Here is a 22,542-nt window from a genome sequence, read left to right on the forward strand (position 1 = left end):
GGACAAACAGCATGTTAATATTTTGTAGAAAAGCCATTATTGGCCAGGACAGATGTCAAACGGTTTTTATAGTTGGTGACAAGGTTTGTGCACATTTCGGCAGGGATGTTGGCCCACTCCTCCCTGCAGACAGCCTCCAAATCATTCAGGTTCCAAGGTTGTCGCCTGGCAACTTGAATTTTAAGCTCCCTCCAAAGATTTTCAATTGGATTCAGGTGTGGAGACTGGCTAGGCCACTCCAGAACCTTGATGTGCTTCTTCTTCAACCACTCTTTTGTTGCTTTGGCGGTGTGCTTAGGGTCGTTGTCGTGCTGAAACACCCATCCTCGACCCATCTTCAGCTCTCTCACTGAGGGAAGGAGATGTTGGTCCAGAATTCCACGATACATGGCCCCGTCCATCCTCCCCTCAATACAATGGAGTTGTCCCGTCCCTTTGGCTGAAAAGCACCCCCAAAGCATGATGTTGCCACCACCATGCTTGACAGTGGGGATGGTGTTCTTTGGGTTGTACTCGGTGTTCTTTGCCCTCCAAACACGACGAGTTGAGTTGAGGCCAAAAAGTTCTATTTTGGTCTCATCTGACCACATCACCTTCTTCCAGGCCTCTTCTGAGTCGTCCAGGTGGTGAATGGCGAACTTCATGCGGGCCTGTACATGTGTCTTCTTGAGCAGGGGGACCTTGCGTGCGCTGCAGGATTTCAATCCATGACGGCGTAGTGTGATTCCCAACCGTTTCTTTTGTAACTGTGGTCCCAGCTGCCTTCAGTTGATTCATCAGTTCCCCCCTTGTGGTTTTGGGATGATTCCTCACCGTTCGCATGATCAGGGACACCCCACGAGGCGAGATCTTGTGTGGAGGCCCAGACCGAGGGAGGTTGGCGGTGGTGTGGTGCTTCTTCCATTTCCTGATAACTGCACCGACAGTTGATCTTTTCTCTCCAAGTTGCTTTCCGATTCTCTTGTAGCCCATCCCAGCCTTGTGCAGATCAACAATCTTGTCCCTGATGTCCGTAGACAGCTCTTTGGTCTTGCCCATGGTGGTGATGTTGGATGCTGGTTGTTTGGGTGTTGACAGGTGTCTTTTATACAGGTAACGAGGTGAGGCAGGTGTCTTTGATGTAGATAATTGGTTGGGATTGGGGCTGTGTCTTAAAGAAAGACTAACTGGCTTGTAGGAGCCAGAATACTTGCTGTTTGGTAGGGGGTCATATACTTGTTTTTCCTCATCAGATGGTTATCAATTTTTATAAATTCATATGATGTGATTTTCTGGAATTTTCTTTGGGATTCTGTCTTTCACTGTTAGAATGTACATATGATTAAAATTGTAGATTGTTGCATTCTTTGTAAGTGGGCAAACCTGCAAAATCAGCAAGGGGTCAAATACTTATTTCCCCCACTGTATCTGTAATATCTTATAGGTATAAAACATTTTAACAACACTTAGCAGGAAGCCTTTCATTAGGAGGGGATGTCTCTGAATGATCTTCCTCGAGGGTTTTTCAATCATGATTTTTAAACCTATAGGCAAAGGGAACATACAGAGATAATATCTTTGTGTCACAGTAAGTTCAATTGGGCAAAGAGGAACACGAGGGAGTGGACCAGACCCAGAACCAGAGGCAGGTTCAGTTTTATGGTTTTCAAAATAAAAGAGTACACTGACTTACAGCAAGCTGAGGCAGGCCAAGGTCCACACAGGCAGACACATAGCAAACACATCCAAAGGAAGCAGCAATAAACCAAATCTAAACGGTCTAATACATCAGGCCAAAAATCCAAAACACAGGAAAACACTGGGAAATGGCTAGAAAGCTTGACATATAGACAAAGACAAGGCAGGCGCACAGACTAAACACACAAGTGAGGGGAGATTAAATAGACACAGGTGAAACTAATTAGGACAGGGCAGCCAATCAAACGGGCAGGAAAACACAAGGGCAGGAAATAAAGTAAACCATGACACCATGTCAATAATATGGAGTCTTAAAACACATTGTGATTGGTTTATGGAATAGACAATAACTGACTGATGAACTCAGCATCCGGCTGTGAGCTCTATTTTCTTTAAGTTAATCACAAGTGCTTTCACTTTGGCTGACTTATAAAAAAGAAAATCAGAAAGAAAGAAAAGCATAATTGCTGAGAATTAAGAACACCAGTATATATAAATATGTCTCGGTAACACTTTATTTGAAGGTGCTTGTAATAAGCAGTAATTAACAGTTAATAAGCAGCAATGAAAAATAATCAAACACTTTATAAAGATGTTTATAACACAAATAAGTGTTAACTAAAGCACAATTAACTCATTTATTATTGATAAGACACTTATAGGCCCTTATTAGGAACTTGTTGATGTTTATTTACCTGTCAAACATTATTTAGCTGTTTATTAACATTTTATAAGGGCTGGTTATTGATAAATTAACAGAATTGTTATTTCCTTGTAAGACACTTGTAGTGGGTTAGGGTTAAAAAATCTTAATATTTATAGGCAGCTTATAAAATACATTTTTATTAACATTGACACTTAACTTTAGCATGCAGCTATAAAATAAGACGTGTAGTTTAAGCTAACTTTAGCATGCAGCTATAAAATAAGACGTGTAGTTTAAGCTAACTTTAGCATGCAGCTATAAAATAAGACGTGTAGTTTAAGCTAACTTTAGCATGCAGCTATGAAATAAGGCATGTAGTTTAAGCTAATGTTAGCATGCAGCCATAAAATAAGGCATGTAGTTTAAGCTAACTTTAGCATGCAGCTATAAAATAAGGCACGTAGTTTAAAATAAGGCATGTAGTTTAAGCTAACGTTAGTATGCAGCTATAAAATAAGGCATGTAGTTTAAGCTAACGTTAGCATGCAGCCATAAAATAAGGCATGTAGTTTAAGCTAACATTAGCATGCAGCTATAAAATAAGGCATGTAGTTTAAGCTAACTTTAGCATGCAGCTATAAAATAAGACATGTAGTTTAAAATAAGGCATGTTGTTTAAGCTAACATTAGCATGAAGATATAAAATAAGGCATGTTGTTTAAGCTAACATTAGCATGCAGCTATAAAATAAGGCATGTAGTTTAAGCTAACGTTACCATGCAGCAATAAAATAAGACGAGTTGTTTAAGCTAACGTTACCATGCAGCCATAAAATAAGACATGTAGTTTAAGGTAACGTTAGCATGCAGCCATAAAATAAGACGAGTTGTTTAAGCTAACGTTACCCCATGCAGCTATAAAATAAGGCGTGTAGTTTAATCTAACTTTAGCATGCAGCCATAAAATAAGACATGTAGTTTAAGGTAACGTTAGCATGCAGCTATAAAATAAGGCATGTAGTTTAAGCTAACTTTAGCATGCAGCTATAAAATAAGACATGTAGTTTAAAATAAGGCATGTAGTTTAAGCTAACTTTAGCATTCAGCTATAAAATAAGGCATGCCATTTAAGCTAACGTTAGCATGCAGCTATAAAATAAGGCATGTCGTTTAAGCTAACTTTAGCATGCAGCTATAAAATAAGGCATGTCATTTAAGCTAACGTTAGCATGCAGCTATAAAATAAGGCATGTAGTTTAATTGTAACGTTAGCATGCAGCCATAAAATAAGGCATGTAGTTTAAGCTAACGTTAGCATGCAGCCATAAAATAAGGCATGTAGTTTAAGCTAACTTTAGCATGCAACTATAAAATAAGGCATGTAGTTTAAGCTAACTTTAGCATGTAGCTATAAAATAAGGCGAGTTATTTAAGCTAACTTTAGCATGCAGCTATAAAATAAGGCATGTAGTTTAAGGCATGTAGTTTAAGCTAACTTTTGCATGCAGCTATAAAATAAGGCATGTCGTTTAAGCTAACTTTAGCATGCAGCTATAAAATAAGGCATGTAGTTTAAACTAACATTAGCATGCAGATATAAAATAAGGCATGTAGTTTAAGCTAACATTAGCATGCAGATATAAAATAAAGCATGTAGTTTGTAATAAGGCATGTAGTTTAAGCTAACATTAGCATGCAGCTATAAAATAAGGCATGTAGTTTAAACTAACATTAGCATGCAGATATAAAATAAGGCATGTAGTTTAAGCTAACATTAGCACGCAGATATAAAATAAGACATGTAGCTTAAGCTAACATTAACATGCAGCTATAAAATAAGGCATGTCGTGTAAGCTAACTTTAGCACTTGGATTTTTAGAGCAGCTTGAATAATGTCTTAGGGTGTTTTCTCTCAACCTGGACATTAGAAATTGGTCCAAGAGATGGCTGCAGTGAAACAAGCTACAATGTAACATTAATATGCCGCTGCACACCTTCAGTTTCCATCCATAACGTGCTTGTTTTGCCACTGACACGCTCAGATAATTATTCTTAGTGTCTGAGAAAATAAGAAATGTACTGAAGTATAAAGGGTAGCTGTATTAGGAGTGCAAATTACAATGTGATGTCCAATCTCGCATTCATGAGGTATATATAACTTATAGCTCTAATAAAGGCCTATGATTGTCTTATAAGCAATAATTAATCAATTAATAGTTTATTAGGCTTTAATTAACACTTATATTGTTGTTTATAAGCATCCTATAAGGTCTTATAAGTGTCTTATTAACTGTTAATTACTGCCTATTACAAGCACCTTAAAAGAAAGTGTTACCTACGTCTCATTTACAGAAAATAAAGCAAAAACATTCACATCCTGTGGAATTTACTGGTAAGGTAGGAAGTGGAACAGAGAGAAGTGAAAATACAGAGCTGCGAGGAGACGGAGAGATTGAGGGAGGAGCTAAGCTGTTAGTGAACTATAGAAGAGAGAGGAACTTCCATATTCAGCAGAGTTCAATACACAAAGCAGAAACATTCCCTTTATTCAACATGCTGTCATTGGACTATCATGTACTTTCTCTACTGTTACTATCCATTCTAACAGGTATGTGAGATCCTGCTGAGAAAGTTTCATTACTAACTTTTCTGGATGGGATTCATTTGTTGAGTCTTTTACAACATGAAATAACAGAGTTATCTCTTCCTTCAGGTGTCAGCTGTGAAGAACTCACTGCAGTCAGGAATGAAGAGTTCACTTTAGAAGGCAGCTCTGTTACTCTGTCCTACACATACTCTAAAAAAGCAACTGGTAGTGATCAATTCTTCTGGTATCAACAGCATCCAGGAAAACCACCAAAGTTCCTTATTTCACACTCAGGAACAGGACTACCAATATCAGATTCCGTCCCTAGAATATCTTTTAAAGTGAGTGATGATAAAACCCAAATGGATCTGCAGATCTCCTCTGCTGCAGTGACAGACTCTGCTGTGTACTACTGTGCTCTGCAGCCCACAGTGACAGGAAACACCAAAACTCTGTACAAAAACCTTTGGAGCAAAGACAACAGAATACTCCACAACGTCCACTAGAGGGAGTCACACACTGTTAAACTTCAGTGTGATGATGTCTGGATTTATTTCTGCTTGAACAAATTTATGTATTACTGTCAATATACTGTATGTACTGTTATACTTCAGTATTGGAGAAAAACATTTACACAGTTTGAATGAAGCATGTCTATAAACTGGTTGGCATCACAGACTCAGATTGTCATTGCTTTTGTTCTCGTCTTTATAAAAGTATTTTCTCAGTTTTTCTCTCAGGCTGTGATTTCTTGTGGTGTACCACAGGGTTCAATCCTAGGTCCTCTCATTTTCTATCTACATGTTGCCTTCAGATCAAATTTTTTAATACACAACATCAGGTTCCATTGTTTTGCCAACAAAATTAGATTATAGATCCCATCATAAAATCCAGCAATCATGGCAGCTGGTTTAAACATATGAAGTTCTGGTGTTCCAGACCTTCCTACAACTGAGTGAGTCTAGAAATTTGACTTATTTTTGCCCCTTCAGCTGAAGGGAATAATCTTATATTCCAATAGGCTACAATTGCATTAAATGTCAATCCACTGAGCCCTGATGTCCAAACCAACAATACAGTATAATATCTGAAATGCAAGCATTAACCAGATGGCAGTAACAAAGATGTGTTCAATAATATATATAACTAAATTATTCAGTTTGGATAGCTTTAAAAAATTTGCATATGCTTGCCTTGTTTTTAAGGCGTTACATGGGCTAGCCCCTCCCCCACTTAACCAGTTCATAGAGCAGAAGGATAGCGGGGGGGTGGGGGGGGTGGGGGGGGGCTGTATTGTACAGTACAGACGTAGTAAGTTTGGACAGACGGCATTCTCAGTTGCAGTTACCTGTTACAAAGAAGATGGCAGAGGGAAGTGACGGATCAGGAAGTGAATTAGGAATGGAAACAGGCGGCGGCAGAAATGGAAAAGGGAAAATTGTGGAAAAGGGAAATAGCAAACGAAAACGGGGGAAAAAAGAGTAAGCAAAATGAGAGTTCTCACTCAGAGGAAACCGATAATGAGCAACATCTAGCTTCAACAGAAGGTAGAAACGAAGAGTACAAAGTAATGATTAAAATGATTCAGGAGGGAGCCTCATTCGACGAGTGGAACCCGGTTCATTTAACAAAAGCTATAAACAAGTTGGTTGGCAATGTGAAAAGTGCACGAGTAATGAGAAATGGAGCACTGATGGTTTTTTGCAGGGACACTGATCAGCAAAGGAAGGCTGTTCTGCTTAACAAAATTGAAGATAGTGCGATATGTTATGGAATGAAGGGTTACTTGTCAGTAGAACAAGTCAAGGAAAATGTGGAAGGAGCACAGGTAGCCGAGGCACAACGCTTGAAAACAACACGTAATGTTGAAAGATGTGACAGCTTGTCTGTTATGATTGTTTTTGATGAGGAAAGTCTACCATCTAAAGTATATATAGGTTATATGTGCTACGATGTCAAACATTATGTTCCCCCACCTCTGAGGTGCTTTAAGTGTCAAAAATATGGACATGTAGCAGCTGTATGTAAGGGCAAACGAAGGTGTGGAAGATGCGGTGGTGAACATGAGTACGGGAAATGCGTAAATGGAGCTAAGCTAAAATGCTGTAACTGTGGAGGAGAACACAGCTCGGCCTACAGGGGATGCGAGGCTAGTAAGAGAGCTGTAGAAATACAGAGAATTAAAACATCAGAAGGGATAACATACGCTGAAGCAACCAACAGAGTAGGTTGGCAACCAGACAGACCAAACAATAAACAAGCTAGTGCAGAATGTAAAAAGTCAAGAACATGTGACGGGTGTGACAAAATCAAGGAAGACACTATGATGGTGGGGGAAAAATGAGTTTGTTTTTTTTATGGTCGAAGTGGTAAATTGCTCTATGCAAACAGAGAAGAAAACAGAAAAAATCTAAATAATTGTTGAAGCAGCAGAAAAGTACTTGGGAATCAAGGGGTTAGTGTGGGAGGAGGTTGAGGAACAATTAAGTGGAGGAACACCAAGCTCACAAGCACTGTCATGGGGTGGTGGATCTTCATGATCCTAACTATACTGCAATGGAATGCAAGAAGTCTAATTGCTAATGGACAGGAATTTAAGCATTTTATCTCAAACCTCCAAGATAAACCCAATATTACATGCATACAGGAAACATGGCTAAAACCACAATGGGACTTTGTAATTCAGGGTTACACAGCAATTAGGAATGATAGGGTGAATGGAAAAGGTGGTGGGGTAGCAACGTTTGTGCTAAATGGGACAAGGTTTAGTTTGATGAGTGTAGGAAAAGAGCATGAAGCAATAGTAGTCAAAAGCTGAACTAACAATAATTAATTATTATAACCCTTGCAATAGATTAAATATAGACACATTGAATACTGTGGGTGGGCAAACACGGGATAAAGTGGTCTGGTGCGGTGATTTTAATGCACATAGTACACTGTGGGGAAGTAAAAAGACAGATACTAATGGATTAATCATAGAGCAATTAATTGTGGATAAGGGATTAGTTTGCATGAATGATGAAGTGGCACCAGATATAACAGTGTTCAAAATACAGAAAGTGCAATTGACTTAACATTAGTATATCAGGGAGTAGCAGGCATTTCAGATAATTTATTAGTCGAAGCCAGAAAGTGCAGAGACAACACTCTTGCCATGAACCCAGGTGTCAATATACAGAAGAGCACAACAACTGATGATTTAGATGTACCATTTAGCTTATTTGAGTTAAGGAGGGCTATCTCAAAGACAAGACAATCATCTCCAGGGAAGGACAACATCTGTTATAGCATGTTAGCTCACTGGAAGATAGTGCACTTCCTGTAGTTTTAAGATTATTTAACCAGATTTGGGAAACAGGCAAAATACCAATAGCATGGAAACAATCAATCATAGTATCAATAGTAAAAGCTGGGAAAGATCCATCAGACCCCTCAAGTTATAGACCAATAGCACTCACGTCACAGTTGGGGAAAACCATGGAACATATGATAACAGACAGATTAACATTCTCTATAGAAAGCAGAGATCTGTACTCACCAGATCAAAGTGGGTTTCGCAAAGGGAGAAATACAATGGACTCTATTTTATGTTTGGAATCTGAAATCAAAAAAGCTCAGACAAATGGGGAGGTTGTGGTAGCTGTCTTTTTTGATATTGAAAAAGCATATGGAAGGAAGTTATGGAAGGAAGGGTTACTTATCAAATTAAATAAATTAGGTGTAGGTGGTAGACTGTACAACTGGGTGTCGGACTTTTTATTTGGCAGGGCAATAGAGGTCAGGGTGGGCATAGAATGTGCAAGACTCTATAAAGTTGAAAATGGTGCTCCACAAGGCAGTGTGTGTAGTCCAGTACTATTTAACATCAAGATCAATGATATTTTTGAAAAAGTGGAAAGAAGTATTGGGAAGTCCTTGTATGCAGACGATGGCACCCTATGAATAAGAGGACGGAATTTGAAATTTATTCAGAAAAAATTACAGGCAGCAATTGTGGAGGTGGACAGTGGGCAAATAACTGGGGTTTTAAGGTGTCGGGTGCAAAGACACAAGTGATATATTTTTCCAGGAGTCATAAAGAAGTGTCCTTAAAATTATATGATCAAACCCTTGAAGAAGTAAAAGTTATCAGACTGTTAGGAGTGTTGTTTGATGAAAAGTTGACCTGGAAACAGCACACTGATAAGGTCAAAGAGAAATGCAAAAAAATCAATAACCTTTTATAAGATGTCTGTCAGGAAGGGACTGGGGGGCCACTACAACATCATTGCTTAAAATATATCAGACCTTGATGAGATCTACACTAGATTATGGATGTATAGCATATATGTCAGGAGCAGAATGGCATCTTAAAAAACTAGATGTGGAACAGGCACAAGCGTTAAGGACATGCAGTGGAGCATTTAAGACCTCTCCAGTGGCTGCCATGCAAGTGGAAATGGGGGAACAGCCACTAAGAATAAGAAGAACAAGAATTATGCTAACATACTGGGCTAATCTTCAGGGACACTGTAGCTCTCACCCCGCGCTAAAGCCAGCCTAGAAGAATGTTGGGAACACAATAAAAGTAGCTGTTTCAGTTTTGGATGGGTGGGAAATGCAAAAGCGGAAAGTCTTGGCCTGTGCAGTATAAAATATATCCCAGTAGTCCCATATCCAGATCTTCCTCCGTGGTTTTTTGTAAATCCATCCATTGACCTGCATGTACAGCAAATAATCAAAAAGAAACCCAAGCAAGCACACACGGGAAGAATAGCAGAAAGTTACATAGAGCAGCACTATAGAGATAACCACATGGTCTTTACTGATGGCTCTAAAGATCCAGAGACCGGACGGACAGGAGCTGCCATATACATCCCAGCATACAAACTAGGCATTAAAAAGAGATCATCTGTCAGTATATACAGTTGAGCTTATGGCCATTTTGATGGCATTACAGTGGATAGAAGAAAATAAGGAAAGCAAGGTGGTCATTGCATCAGATAGCTGGGCAGCGCTCACCAGTATTAAATCTGTTAAGTCCTGTAGGCTGGATCTGGTATTTAGTATTCATAGCTCTCTATGTAGATTATATCATAAGGGCTGGACTGTCTGCTTTGTTTGGGTTCCTGCCCATGTAGGGGTAGAAGGAAATGAAGACGCTGATATTCTGGCAAAACAAGCACTTAAATCAAAGTCAGTTGATATACAAGTTCTGCAAGTAAATCTGAAGCTAAAACAGTCATTAAAGAGAAAATGCAAAAGACTTGAACCCAGATCCCTGCTTGAGGATGAGAACAGGTGAATGAAACATACAAACATTTGGATGACCTTGGGTAAATCCAGTAAGCTAAAATAAATGACTTGAAATGAACTGTGTATGTGTTGTATTTATCCAATCATGATTTCAACTCTTCTGACTAGTACTTAAATGAACTGAAATGAAATGACTTGAAATGACATGAAATGACAAGCCATGTGTCCATTGATGCTAGCCCATATGCTAAAGGTAATGCTAATGCTAAAAGTCCTATGCTAATGTTCAGCTAAGGTTAGCTCAGCATGCTAAGACCAATGCTACCGCTGGCTTAAATGAAGGCATGGGGTAGCCCCATGACACGTACTTTAATCACTTTTGTAATGTAGTTATGCATGATACTTTTAATGTATTTTTCTTGCAGTACTTGTTGAAGCACTGTTCTGATGTACATTTACATTGAAGTCTAACTACGGTGTTGATTAATGTGAACTGTCCCTGTTAAATTAAATAAAAAATACCACTTTGATACGGCAGCTAACAGAATACAGTGAGTGAACTCAGGTAACTCAGCAAAGGCTGCACCAAAGCAACAAAGACTGACGATACTATAAAGGAGAGAGACATTTCCTTCAGACAGGGACAAGGCCAAAAGGATTACCAAGATTAAATTCAAAGCTGTGGTAGAGAATTACAGGTTTATACAGTCTTTTGGAGTCACGGTGCGCCCTACCCTCTGGATATTTCAGACACTGTCCTACTAGAGCTTTACAACAAGGCCTGTGACCACCTATGATGTGTTTTATCAGATGAGATGACAGCTATTATTCAACTGTCAAGCATACAGGTATCAGATCAGGACTCTGTGTGGACAGATACGTCATATTAAAAGACTGAGCAAAGCACCTGTAGGGGATAAAAGAACCTGATCAGGACGTCCCTAATGAAATGTCCTCCATGTTCCCAGAATAGAGAGCAGGTCTTCAGGTAGGCTTCCTTCTAGTGGGACCTGCCTCGGTCTCACAATGGTGTGAAGAACTGAAAGTGGACATTCAGGAAACATTTCTCTGAGGCAGAGCTGCTCTGGATGCACAAATAATCTCACTGGCTGAACTGAACTTTGGTAGACAGCCAATCTCTAAAAAGGGGATTCTCTGGCCCCGCCCACTGAAGTCCAACTCAACCAATGAGATTCTTTGCGTCTCCAGAGCAGAAATGTTTGAGGAACTAAAAGCACAATCAGCTTGATGTTGAGGAGAAGGGCTGTGCAGCAGAGAGGCTGTTTAGTTTCTTCATTCTACTGCAGTGGAAGAACATTGCTCATCTGCTGTCTGTCTGGCTTTAACAACTCCAAAGACATGTTGCTTTACCTCTTTTTACTTTGCTCTCACTTCATAGGTGAGTGTTGGAACACAGATGAAAGGCTCATTAACCTGCTGGATTAACCAGATATTTGGTCTACATTTCAGAACTAGAGGTTTCTCTGTGGAAGGGAACAACTTCCATGATAGAAACAGACATTTGGTTTATTGAATGAATCCAGAAAGTCAAGAACCTCCGTTGAGTCTCTTGATGTTAGAATCTCTTGCAGACTAACTGACATGAATGACTCATTTTGCAGCCCTGGGTTCCATGAACAGCATAATGCCAGAAAGTCCTGAAGAACATGTTGCAGAGGGAGGAAACATCAACCTGACCTGTAAATATGAGGGTGCTATCTACAGTATCCAGTGGTACCGACAATACCAGAGATCCAGACCAGAGTTCCTGCTCTACATCACAGAGAGTGGATCGATTCATTCAGCTGGTTCTGTTTTCTCAGCTCACATTAATAAAGAAGAGAAACGTGTGAATCTGGAGATCATCTCAGCTAAAGTGACAGACTCTGCTGTGTACTACTGTGCTCTGCAGCCCACAGTGACAGGAAACACCAAAACTCTGTACAAAAACCTTTGGAGCAAAGACAACAGAATACTCCACAACGTCCACTAGAGGGAGTCACACACTGTTAAACTTCAGTGGTTTATGATCTGAATTTGTGGTGCTGGTGATTAAACAAAACAAAACAATGCAGCAGCAGCATGTGGAAGATACTACAAGTTCTGAAATGTTATTTTAAATCAATTCCGACAAAGGATGATAATGATGTTGGATGGTGTTTATATAAAGAGAGACTATCAGCAGCCTAATAGCTGAGAGTTCTCAACCAAGGAAGTCCTTTCTCTCCACTGCTGTTTGATCCTTAAGGAGTAAATAATTAAAATGTCCATTCTGTAAAAACACATGATGTCAAGGCTCTGACTCAGCATCTGTCAGGGTCGTTGCACAAATTCTGTAAGCAGTCCCTGTGCCCCACCCCCATTACCCACTGCCCCCACCCCCCAAAACCCCCCTCCAACACACGTCATCCGAAATGTCAACACATTTCAACCTTTTTTCAACATTTACTTCTATGCAATGACTATAATTGCTAAATGCTTTCACCCCCCACTACGATGCCCTTGGTCAAATATACAGGATCCAATCTGGAGATTAAAACATTTGTAAACCAATGATGGTCCATTAAATTGTTTACAGAACAGAACAGAATTCATGGATGACCAAGTAATGATCAAGCATGAAACAATAAAAGGAAAATTTGACATATGCAAACAATCTTCCTGTCTGGAGCTTAACATCTAGTTTACTCAATTTAAGACCTCTCATGATATGATTTGTCCTAAAATGTGACACAAATGTAATAATGTGAATAGTACTGTTTGAGTAATGTATTGAATAAGTAATTAATGTGGCTGTCATGTGTAATTGAATAGTTGTATATCGTCTGTCTAAAGATTGACCTCAGTCAGGACCTTCACATGTTCTGTCAAGAGTCAACCAGTTTTACCTTATCAGCTTCTTGTTAACTGATGGAAATGATGTCATGTAGTGAATTACAGAACCACAGCAGAGACAAACTCACTATTTGTCAGAGTTGTGAGAGGAAGGAGTGAGGGATTAAGGGAGGAGCAAAACTGGGACTCAAGGACAGAAAAGACAACAGATGATGAAGAGGAAGGGCCAATGATGTGAAGGTCCAGATGTTTCTTGTTGCCCAGGTGTTGCCTTTTAGGTTGATTGTCCAAACATTAAATAGCTGCATGACTCGTGTATAGGGAATTCCAAACATATTGCATGTAACCCTGGACTCAGGGAGACTCATCTGTGATGTGGCACTGAATCTGTGTAAACGTAACAGTTCATATCTCTGTTCTCTGTGGTATCCAGACTTCAGGGACAATGTGTCTCTGTAGGATGATGTGATTGACCCTAAAGCTGGATAAATAACAGGCTCACTCAGCTCTCCTCACTCATTCCAGCATACATGTACACGGCGTATGTGTGTTGCTGTGAGTCCTTCTGCAGAAGACTTGAATAAGATTCACAGAAAGACAAGTGTTGTTGTCAGAGCTGAAGGTGAAAACCGTACAGCCAGAGTCTGGGACTCTGGGACTTCAGACCTCCCCTCCAAAATACGGGTGAGACGTTGAGGGCCTGACGCCTGAGTGTCTGAGGCTCCCTCACCGCTGTGATCCACAAAGAACCTGGTGGCAGGCAACACTCATAACAACACTACCTCTCAGGGTGAGCGTGACAGACGTGTCAGCAGGGCAGGCCTGGGGCCGCTGTGTGAATCGGCAAAGCTTTGTGTTAAAGGTACTATAGTCAAGAAATCACTGGGGGGCAGTGGATTTCTTATAGGTCTGGGACCTACTGTTGCATCAGTTCTTTTGGGTCTGGGACCCACAGTAGAGGAGTGTGAGTCATAGGACTCACTATAAAATTTACTATTTACTTAAGGCTGCTATTCTAGGTGAATGCAAAGTAAATACACAGTATTGTTGAATGTGTTTACTACAGATGTATGACTGAACTGTGAATGAAAAAAAAAATTGAGTGAGAATTGAAAACAGCCTTGTGGGAATGAATTGCGACTGAGAAAAAAAACAACAACAACTAATAGACCGTGTGAATGTTGAACAAAGGCTTTCTGTAAACAGGATAGAATTTCCTCAGACTACTAGCTTTGTTAAAATTTAATAGAAACATGTAAGAAATTAGAGAAAATATATCTATGAAGATTTTCAGTCATCCAGGTCATGGTTATCCAACGAAGGTTAAAATCAAGGGCAACTGGACTTGGTTGAAGATACTGGAAGACGTTTCGTCCCTCATCCAAAGGACTTCTTCAGTTCATGAGGTCATGAGAACACTGCACCACAGAGCGGAAAACATACCAACAAGCGCCCAGAACCACCTGAAGGGGGCACTTACAGCCTGTGGATACCCTAAATGGACCTTTGTGAAAACAGCCACAAGATCCAAGAAGAACAAAACTACAGGGGAGGAAAAGAAGGTCAAACGCAACAACATTGTGATTCCGTACGTGTCTGGAGTATCAGAGAAACTCAGGAGGATTTTCAACAAACATAAGATCCCTGTGTTTTTTAAACCCAAGAACACACTAAGACAGATGCTGGTCCACCCCAAAGACCGCACACCCAAACACAAGAAAAGCAATCTAGTATATGCGGTCCAGTGCAGTGAGGATTGCACAGACCTGTATATTGGGGAGACTAAACAACCACTACACAAACGCATGGCTCAACACAGAAGGGCCAACTCCTCAGGTCAAGACTCTGCAGTCTACTTACATCTGAAGGACAGAGGACACTCGTTTGAGGACCACCAGGTGCACATTTTAGACAGAGAAGATGGATGGTTTGAAAGAGGCGTCAAGGAAGCATCTACACCAGGGTTGAGAAGCCGTCATTGAACAGGGGAGGGGGTCTACGCCACCACTTATCCCCCACTTACAATGCTGTCCTTTCATCACTTCCCAGGAAACTCAACAAACGTAACCTATTGGCCTCAGGTGAAGATACCAACGATGGTCGTTCAGTCTTGGCCACAGGTAGCCTTAACGACTGTCGTCACAGCAACAAGGAACACTAACAAACCAGCGGTATCGACGATCCTGGCAAACGACCCCACTGAGGTTAAATAGCTGAGTTTCCCTGCCGGTCAGTCAGAACTGAAGAAGTCCTTTGGATGAGGGACGAAACGTCTTCCAGTATCTTCAACCAAGTCCAGTTGCCCTTGATTTTAACCTTCGTTGGATAACTATGACCTGGATGACTGAAAATCTTCATAGATATATTTTCTCTAATTTCTTAGAGTGAAGTCTGTGTGAGCATCTTGATATGCCACACCTGTGAGGTGGATGGACTAGCCTGGAACATCCATGTGGACAGTCTCTGTAGCAGATTACAACAACGACTGCACTTCCTGTGTCAACTTGGACTTCATGCTTTTGATCAAAATGTTCGTTAGTCTTTTAGAAACTCATCAGATACATATTCAAATACAATAATCATAGCAGCTGGTTCATTACATGTGTTGTATTTTGTCCTGCATACCTTAAACAGCACTTAATACCTTATTGCTCGACATACTCACTTAGACACCTCCAATGTCCAACAAATTTTACGGTACCAAGGTCGTTTTCTGTAGCTGGTAGGAGAGCATTTCAATATAAGGCCCCTCAAGACTGGAATAACCTTCCTCTTTTCCTGAGATCTATTTCCACATTAGACATGGTCACTTTTTTCTTTTCTTGAAACTACATGCTCTTGTTATTAAGAATACCAACGGTATTACATATAAATGGTTTATGTAGAAAATATATTAGTATGTATATGAACATGACTCTTTCTGTCTTCATTCTCTTTATCTTGATTTTCTTTGGACATTCCTATGTGAGGTGTGACGTTATCCTGCATGTTACATTTTGTCATAAGGTGTATTGATAAATGACGTATTGGTTGTTTAATGCACTCAGCTGATTATTTGTCAATATACTTTAATATATGTGCTATGTTAATTGTGGGGGTAAGGGCAGGTGAGCGAGTTTTTGTTTTGTATGTATGTCTGTGTTTGTATTGTGTTTTTATATGTGTGGTTAATTTAGTGTCTATGCATGTATGCTACAGGACCACTTGAAATCAAACTTTGCTAAGATGCTCACTGATGTTCGGCATAAATACTCTGGATACAAGATTCTGTAGTGAGGTTTTGTTCAGTTATCAGCTGACTTAAATTGAGTCCTTCTTGTGTTTGCAGACATGATCCATCCTTTGAACTATGCTTATAGTTTAAAATTTAAAAGAAAAAAACCCTTTCAGCTCGAATAACCTGCTGCTACCAGTCTGTTAACAGGAGGAAGTGAAACTGAGAGAAGTGAAAATCCAGAGCTGCGAGGAGACGGAGAGATTGAGGGAGGAGCTAAGCTGTTAGTGAACTATAGAAGAGAGAGGAACTTCCATATTCAGCAGAGTTCAATACACAAAGCAGAAACATTCCCTTTATTCAACATGCTGTCATTGGACTATTATGTACTTTCTCTACTGTTACTATCCATTCTAACAGGTATGTGAGATCCTGCTGAGAAAGTTTCATTACTAACTTTTCTGGATGGGATTCATTTGTTGAGTCTTTTACAACATGAAATAACAGAGTTATCTCTTCCTTCAGGTGTCAGCTGTGAAGAACTCACTGCAGTCAGGAATGAAGAGTTCACTTTAGAAGGCAGCTCTGTTACTCTGTCCTACACATACTCTAAACAAGCAACTGGTAGTGATCAATTCTTCTGGTATCGACAATATCCAGGAAAACCACCAGAGTTCCTCATCTTTCACTTGGGAACACAAAATGCAACAAACTCTAGATGGTCTGCTAAAGTGAGTGATGATAAAACCCATCTGGATCTGCAGATCTCCTCTGCTGCAGTGACAGACTCTGCTGTGTACTACTGTGCTGTGAGGCCCACAGTGACAGGAAACACCAAAACTCTGTACAAAAACCTTTGGAGCAAAGACAACAGAATACTCCACAACGTCCACTAGAGGGAGTCTCACACTGTTAAACTTCAGTGTGATGATGAAGTCTTACATTACTTATATTCTACATGAATCAATGAAATATTTGTAATATCTTATAGGTATAAAACATTTTAACAACACTTAGCAGGAAGCCTTTCATTAGGAGGGGATGTCTCTGAATGATCTTCCTCGAGGGTTTTTCAATCATGATTTTTAAACCTATAGGCAAAGGGAACATACAGAGATAATATCTTTGTGTCACAGTAAGTTCAATTGGGCAAAGAGGAACACGAGGGAGTGGACCAGACCCAGAACCAGAGGCATGGCAGGTTCAGTTTTATGGTTTTCAAAATAAAAGAGTACACTGACTTACAGCAAGCTGAGGCAGGCCAAGGTCCACACAGGCAGACACATAGCAAACACATCCAAAGGAAGCAGCAATAAACCAAATCTAAACGGTCTAATACATCAGGCCAAAAATCCAAAACCCTGGGAAATGGCTAGAAAGCTTGACATATAGACAAAGACAAGGCAGGCGCACAGACTAAACACACAAGTGAGGGGAGATTAAGTAGACACAGGTGAAACTAATTAGGACAGGGCAGCCAATCAAACGGGCGGGAAAACACGAGGGCAGGAAATAAAGTAAGACAAGACACAGGAGATACAACATAAAATAGAAAATAACAACATCAAAACCCAAACCATGACACCATGTCAATAATATGGAGTCTCAAAACACATTGTGATTGGTTTATGGAATAGACGATAACTGACTGATGAACTCAGCATCCGGCTGTGAGCTCTATTTTCTTTAAGTTAATCACAAGTGCTTTCACTTTGGCTGACTTATAGAAAAGAAAATCAGAAAGAAAGAAAAGCATAATTGCAGAGAATTAAAAACACCAGTATATATAAATATGTCTCGGTAACACTTTATTTGAAGGTGCTTGTAATAAGCAGTAATTAACAGTTAATAAGCAGCAATTAAAAAATAATCAAACACTTTATAAAGATGTTATAACACAAATAAGTGTTAACTAAAGCACAATTAACTCATTTATTATTGTATTATTATTATGCAGCTATAAAATAAGGCGAGTAGTTTAAGCTAACGTTAGCATGCAGCTATAAAATAAGTCGAGTAGTTTAAGCTAACGTTAGCATGCAGCTATAAAATAAGGCATGTCGTTTAAGCTAACTTTAGCATGCAGCTATAAATAAGGCATGTAGTTTAAGCTAACGTTAGCATGCAGCTATAAAACAAGACATGTCGTTTAAGCTAACTTTAGCATGCAGCTATAAAATAAGGCATGTAGTTTAAAATAAGGCATGTAGTTTAAGCTAACTTTAGCATGCAGCTATAAAATAAGGCATGTAGTTTAAGCTAACGTTAGCATGCAGCTATAAAACAAGGCATGTAGTTTAAAATAAGGCATGTCCTTTAAGCTAACTTTAGCATGCAGCTATAAAATAAGGCATGTCGTTTAAGCTAACATTAGCATGAAGCTATAAAATAAGGCATGTAGTTTAAGCTAACATAAGCATGCAGATATAAAATAAGGCATGTTGTTTAAGCTAACTTTAGCGTGCAGCTATAAAATAAGGCGTGTAGTTTAAGCCAACTTCAGCATGCAGCTATAAAATAAGACGAGTTGTTCAAGCTAACTTTAGCATGCAGCTATAAAATAAGACGAGTTGTTCAAGCTAACTTTAGCATGCAGCAATAAAATAAGGTATGTCGTTTAAAATAAAGCATGTAGATTAATCTAACTTTAGCATGCAGCTACAAAATAAGGCATGCCATTTAAGCTAACTTTAGCATGCAACTTTAAAATAAAGCATGTAGATTAAGCTAACTTTAGCATGCAGCTATAAAATAAGGCATGTACTTTAAGCTAACTTTAGCATGCAACTATAAAATAAGCCGTGTAGTTTAAGCTAACTTCAGCATGCAGCTATAAAATAAGGCATGTAGTTTAAGCTAACATTAGCATGCAGATATAAAATAAGGCATGTCGTTTAAGCTAACTTTAGCATGCAGCTATAAAATAAGATGAGAGGTTTAAGCTAACATTAGCATGCAGCTATAAAATAAGGCATGTCGTTTAAAATAAAGCATGTAGATTAAGCTAACTTTAGCATGCAGCTATAAAATAAGGTGTGTAGTTTAAGCTAACTTTAGCATGCAGCTATAAAATAAGGCATGTACTTTAAGCTAACTTTAGCATGCAGCTATAAAATAAGGTGTGTAGTTTAAGCTAACTTTAGCATGCAGCTATAAAATAAGGCATGTAGTTTAAGCTAACTTTAGCATGCAGCCATAAAATAAGACGAGAGGTTTAAGCTAACATTAGCACGCAGATATAAAATAAGGCATGTAGTTTAAGCTAATGTTAGCATGCAGCTATAAAACAAGACATGTCGTTTAAGCTAACTTTAGCATGCAGCTATAAAATAAGGCATGTAGTTTAAAATAAGGCATGTCCTTTAAGCTAACTTTAGCATGCAGCTATAAAATAAGGCATGTCGTTTAAGCTAACATTAGCATGCAGCTATAAAATAAGGCATGTACTTTAAGCTAACTTTAGCATGCAACTATAAAATAAGCCGTGTAGTTTAAGCTAACTTCAGCATGCAGCTATAAAATAAGGCATGTACTTTAAGCTAACATTAGCACGCAGATATAAAATAAGGCATGTAGTTTAAGCTAACTTTAGCACGCAGATATAAAATAAGATGAGAGGTTTAAGCTAACATTAGCATGCAGCTATGAAATAAGGCATGTAGATTAAAATAAGGCATGTAGTTTAAGCTAACATTAGCATGCAGCTATAAAATAAGGCATGTCGTGTAAGCTAACATTAGCGCTTGGATTTTTAGAACAGCTTGAATAATGTCTTAGGGTGTTTTCTCTCAACCTGGACATTAGAAATTGGTCCAAGAGATGGCTGCAATGGCAGCGTGAAACAAGCTACAATGAAACATTAATATGCCGCTGCACACCTTCAGTTTCCATCCATAACGTGCTTGTTTTGCCACTGACACGCTCAGATAATTATTCTTATTGTCTGACAACATTATGGAAAGGATCCCAGCTGAGGTCAAGCTTTTGTTAAAGAGTAAGATCCGTTTTGTTTTAACATGAAACATCCCTGAAATCGCCAAACCCACCAGACTCTTTTCAAATTAAATGTCATTTTATCTTCATAAAATACACATTTAAAGTCGACAGGAACAAGATAAAACCTTCACCAACCATCTTAGTTGTCTAAGAAAATAAGAAATGTACTGAAGTATAAAGGGTAGCTGTATTAGGAGTGCAAATTACAATGTGATGTCCAATCTCGCATTCATGAGGTATATATAACTTATAGCTCTAATAAAGGCCTATAATTGTCTTATAAGCAATAATTAATCAATTAATAGTTTATTAGGCTTTAATTAACACTTATATTGTTGTTTATAAGCATCCTATAAGTGTCTTATTAACTGTTAATTACTGCCTGTTACAAGCACCTTAAAATAAAGTGTTACCTACGTCTCATTTACAGAAAATAAAGCAAAAACTTTCACATCCTGTAGAATTTACTGGTAAGGTAGGAAGTGAAACTGAGAGAAAATCCAGAGCTGCGAGGAGACGGAGAGATTGAGGGAGGAGCTAAGCTGTTAGTGAACTATAGAAGAGAGAGAAACTTCCATATTCAGCAGAGTTCAATACACAAAGCAGAAACATTCCCTTTATTCAACATGCTGTCATTGGACTATTATGTACTTTCTCTACTGTTACTATCCATTCTAACAGGTATGTGAGATCCTGCTGAGAAAGTTTCATTACTAACTTTTATGGATGGGATTCATTTGTTGAGTCTTTTACAACATGAAATAACAGAGCTATCTCTTCCTTCAGGTGTCAGCTGTGAAGAACTCACTGCAGTCAGGAATGAAGAGTTCACTTTAGAAGGCAGCTCTGTTACTCTGTCCTACACATACTCTAAACAAGCTGATGGCACTGATTATTTCTTCTGGTATCTACAGCATCCAGGAAAACCACCACAATTCCTCATCTTTCACTTGGGAACACAAAATGCAACAAAGTCTAGATGGTCTGCTAAAGTGAGTGATGATAAAACCCATCTGGATCTGCAGATCTCCTCTGCTGCAGTGACAGACTCTGCTGTGTACTACTGTGCTGTGAAGCCCACAGTGACAGGAAACACCAAAACTCTGTACAAAAACCTTTGGAGCAAAGACAACAGAATACTCCACAACGTCCACTAGAGGGAGTCACACACTGTTAAACTTCAGTTTATCATACAGTCTGGATTCATTGCACTGATAATAAAAACTAAGAAAAATTAGACATAAACATTAAAAAAAATGATTTAGAGTGTTTATATCTCTGACACACTGATGATGATGATAATAAGGAGAGTGATGTAAACTATGTAGATAAAATTTTGTTTACATTTATATTCATTTGAGTACCTGATGTTGTTAACACACCAACTTATTTGCCACTTGAAGAATAAAGACAATACAAATACAAATCTCCCTGAACTTCCTGTCCTGAGGTTTCCATCAGTTTTCCTCCATGTTAAGGCAGGACAGTATGGGGAGTCTTCACTGATGATGCTGGATGTAAAACCCAGTGAGACTCTGTATGTGATACTGGACTGTACTCAGAAACTAGACCTGATCTCAGCATCCAGATGTGGGTTTTGTTAGTCTGAAGGAATATTCCAGTGAAAATGTCTCGTTTCACTATCAAATCCTCTCCACCTGTAAGCTTGAAAGGTGACTCACAGTTTGCAGCATCACTTTGTTAATTGCTGCTGTAAATCCACAACTTCAGAGATGTGGGGAGGTGATAACGCAGCACAGAAGTAGAGTCTTTAACTATGTTGAGTTTGGAAAATGCTGAACAAACAGATCATCAGCTGACAACTGGATTATGCTGCTGGACTAGTCTGAAGTTTCAGTGGCATCTTTTCTTCTTCTGTGGTCTGATTCTGATTGGCCACTAGATGACACTGTAGCTGCTGTTAATCCAAGCTGAGCCACATTATCAAGTAGGCGGTGCACTACTTCTGCACTGTGTTCAACCATTCTGTCAATAATAACTGCTGCTGTGAAGAGAACAATTCTCAGACTGAATGTTGAACATCAGCTAGTTTCTCCTGTTGATTTAAACCTTGTTGTAGAGATGGAACATTGGCTGGGGATTATTCTTGCTGCTCTTTTCTTTGGTAAGATAGAAAGCACAACATCTTTTTATTCTTTTCTAAAGATTTATGGAAACAGCTGAGCTGTTTGTGTCCACAGAGTAACACTGTACAGCTGCCATTTTCCACTGTCTTCTCCTCTCAGCCTCATGAACAATGTTAGTCTAATGGCTTCATTTGCTCTACTTTTTCCAGGACTAATAGCTGGAGACACAATCTCTCCTGTACGAGAGGAAGTCAGTGAAAGAG

The 22,542-nt window shown here is 39.1% G+C and overlaps 1 gene segment (V, D, J or C); it reads left to right on the plus strand.

Moving 5' to 3' along the window:
* Window positions 1-11,431: 11,431 nt before the first annotated feature.
* On the plus strand, window positions 11,432-17,193 carry LOC119901644. The segment is given in 3 exon segments: window positions 11,432-12,062; window positions 16,955-17,002; window positions 17,188-17,193. Coding segments are annotated over 3 exon segments (363 nt in total).
* The last annotated feature ends 5,349 nt before the right edge of the window (window positions 17,194-22,542 follow it).

The sequence above is a fragment of the Micropterus salmoides genome, unplaced genomic scaffold (assembly GCF_014851395.1).
Source record: "Micropterus salmoides isolate LMB-PRFRI ecotype aquatic unplaced genomic scaffold, ASM1485139v1 Ms_hic_scaffold_14, whole genome shotgun sequence".
Lineage (NCBI taxonomy): Eukaryota > Metazoa > Chordata > Actinopteri > Centrarchiformes > Centrarchidae > Micropterus > Micropterus salmoides.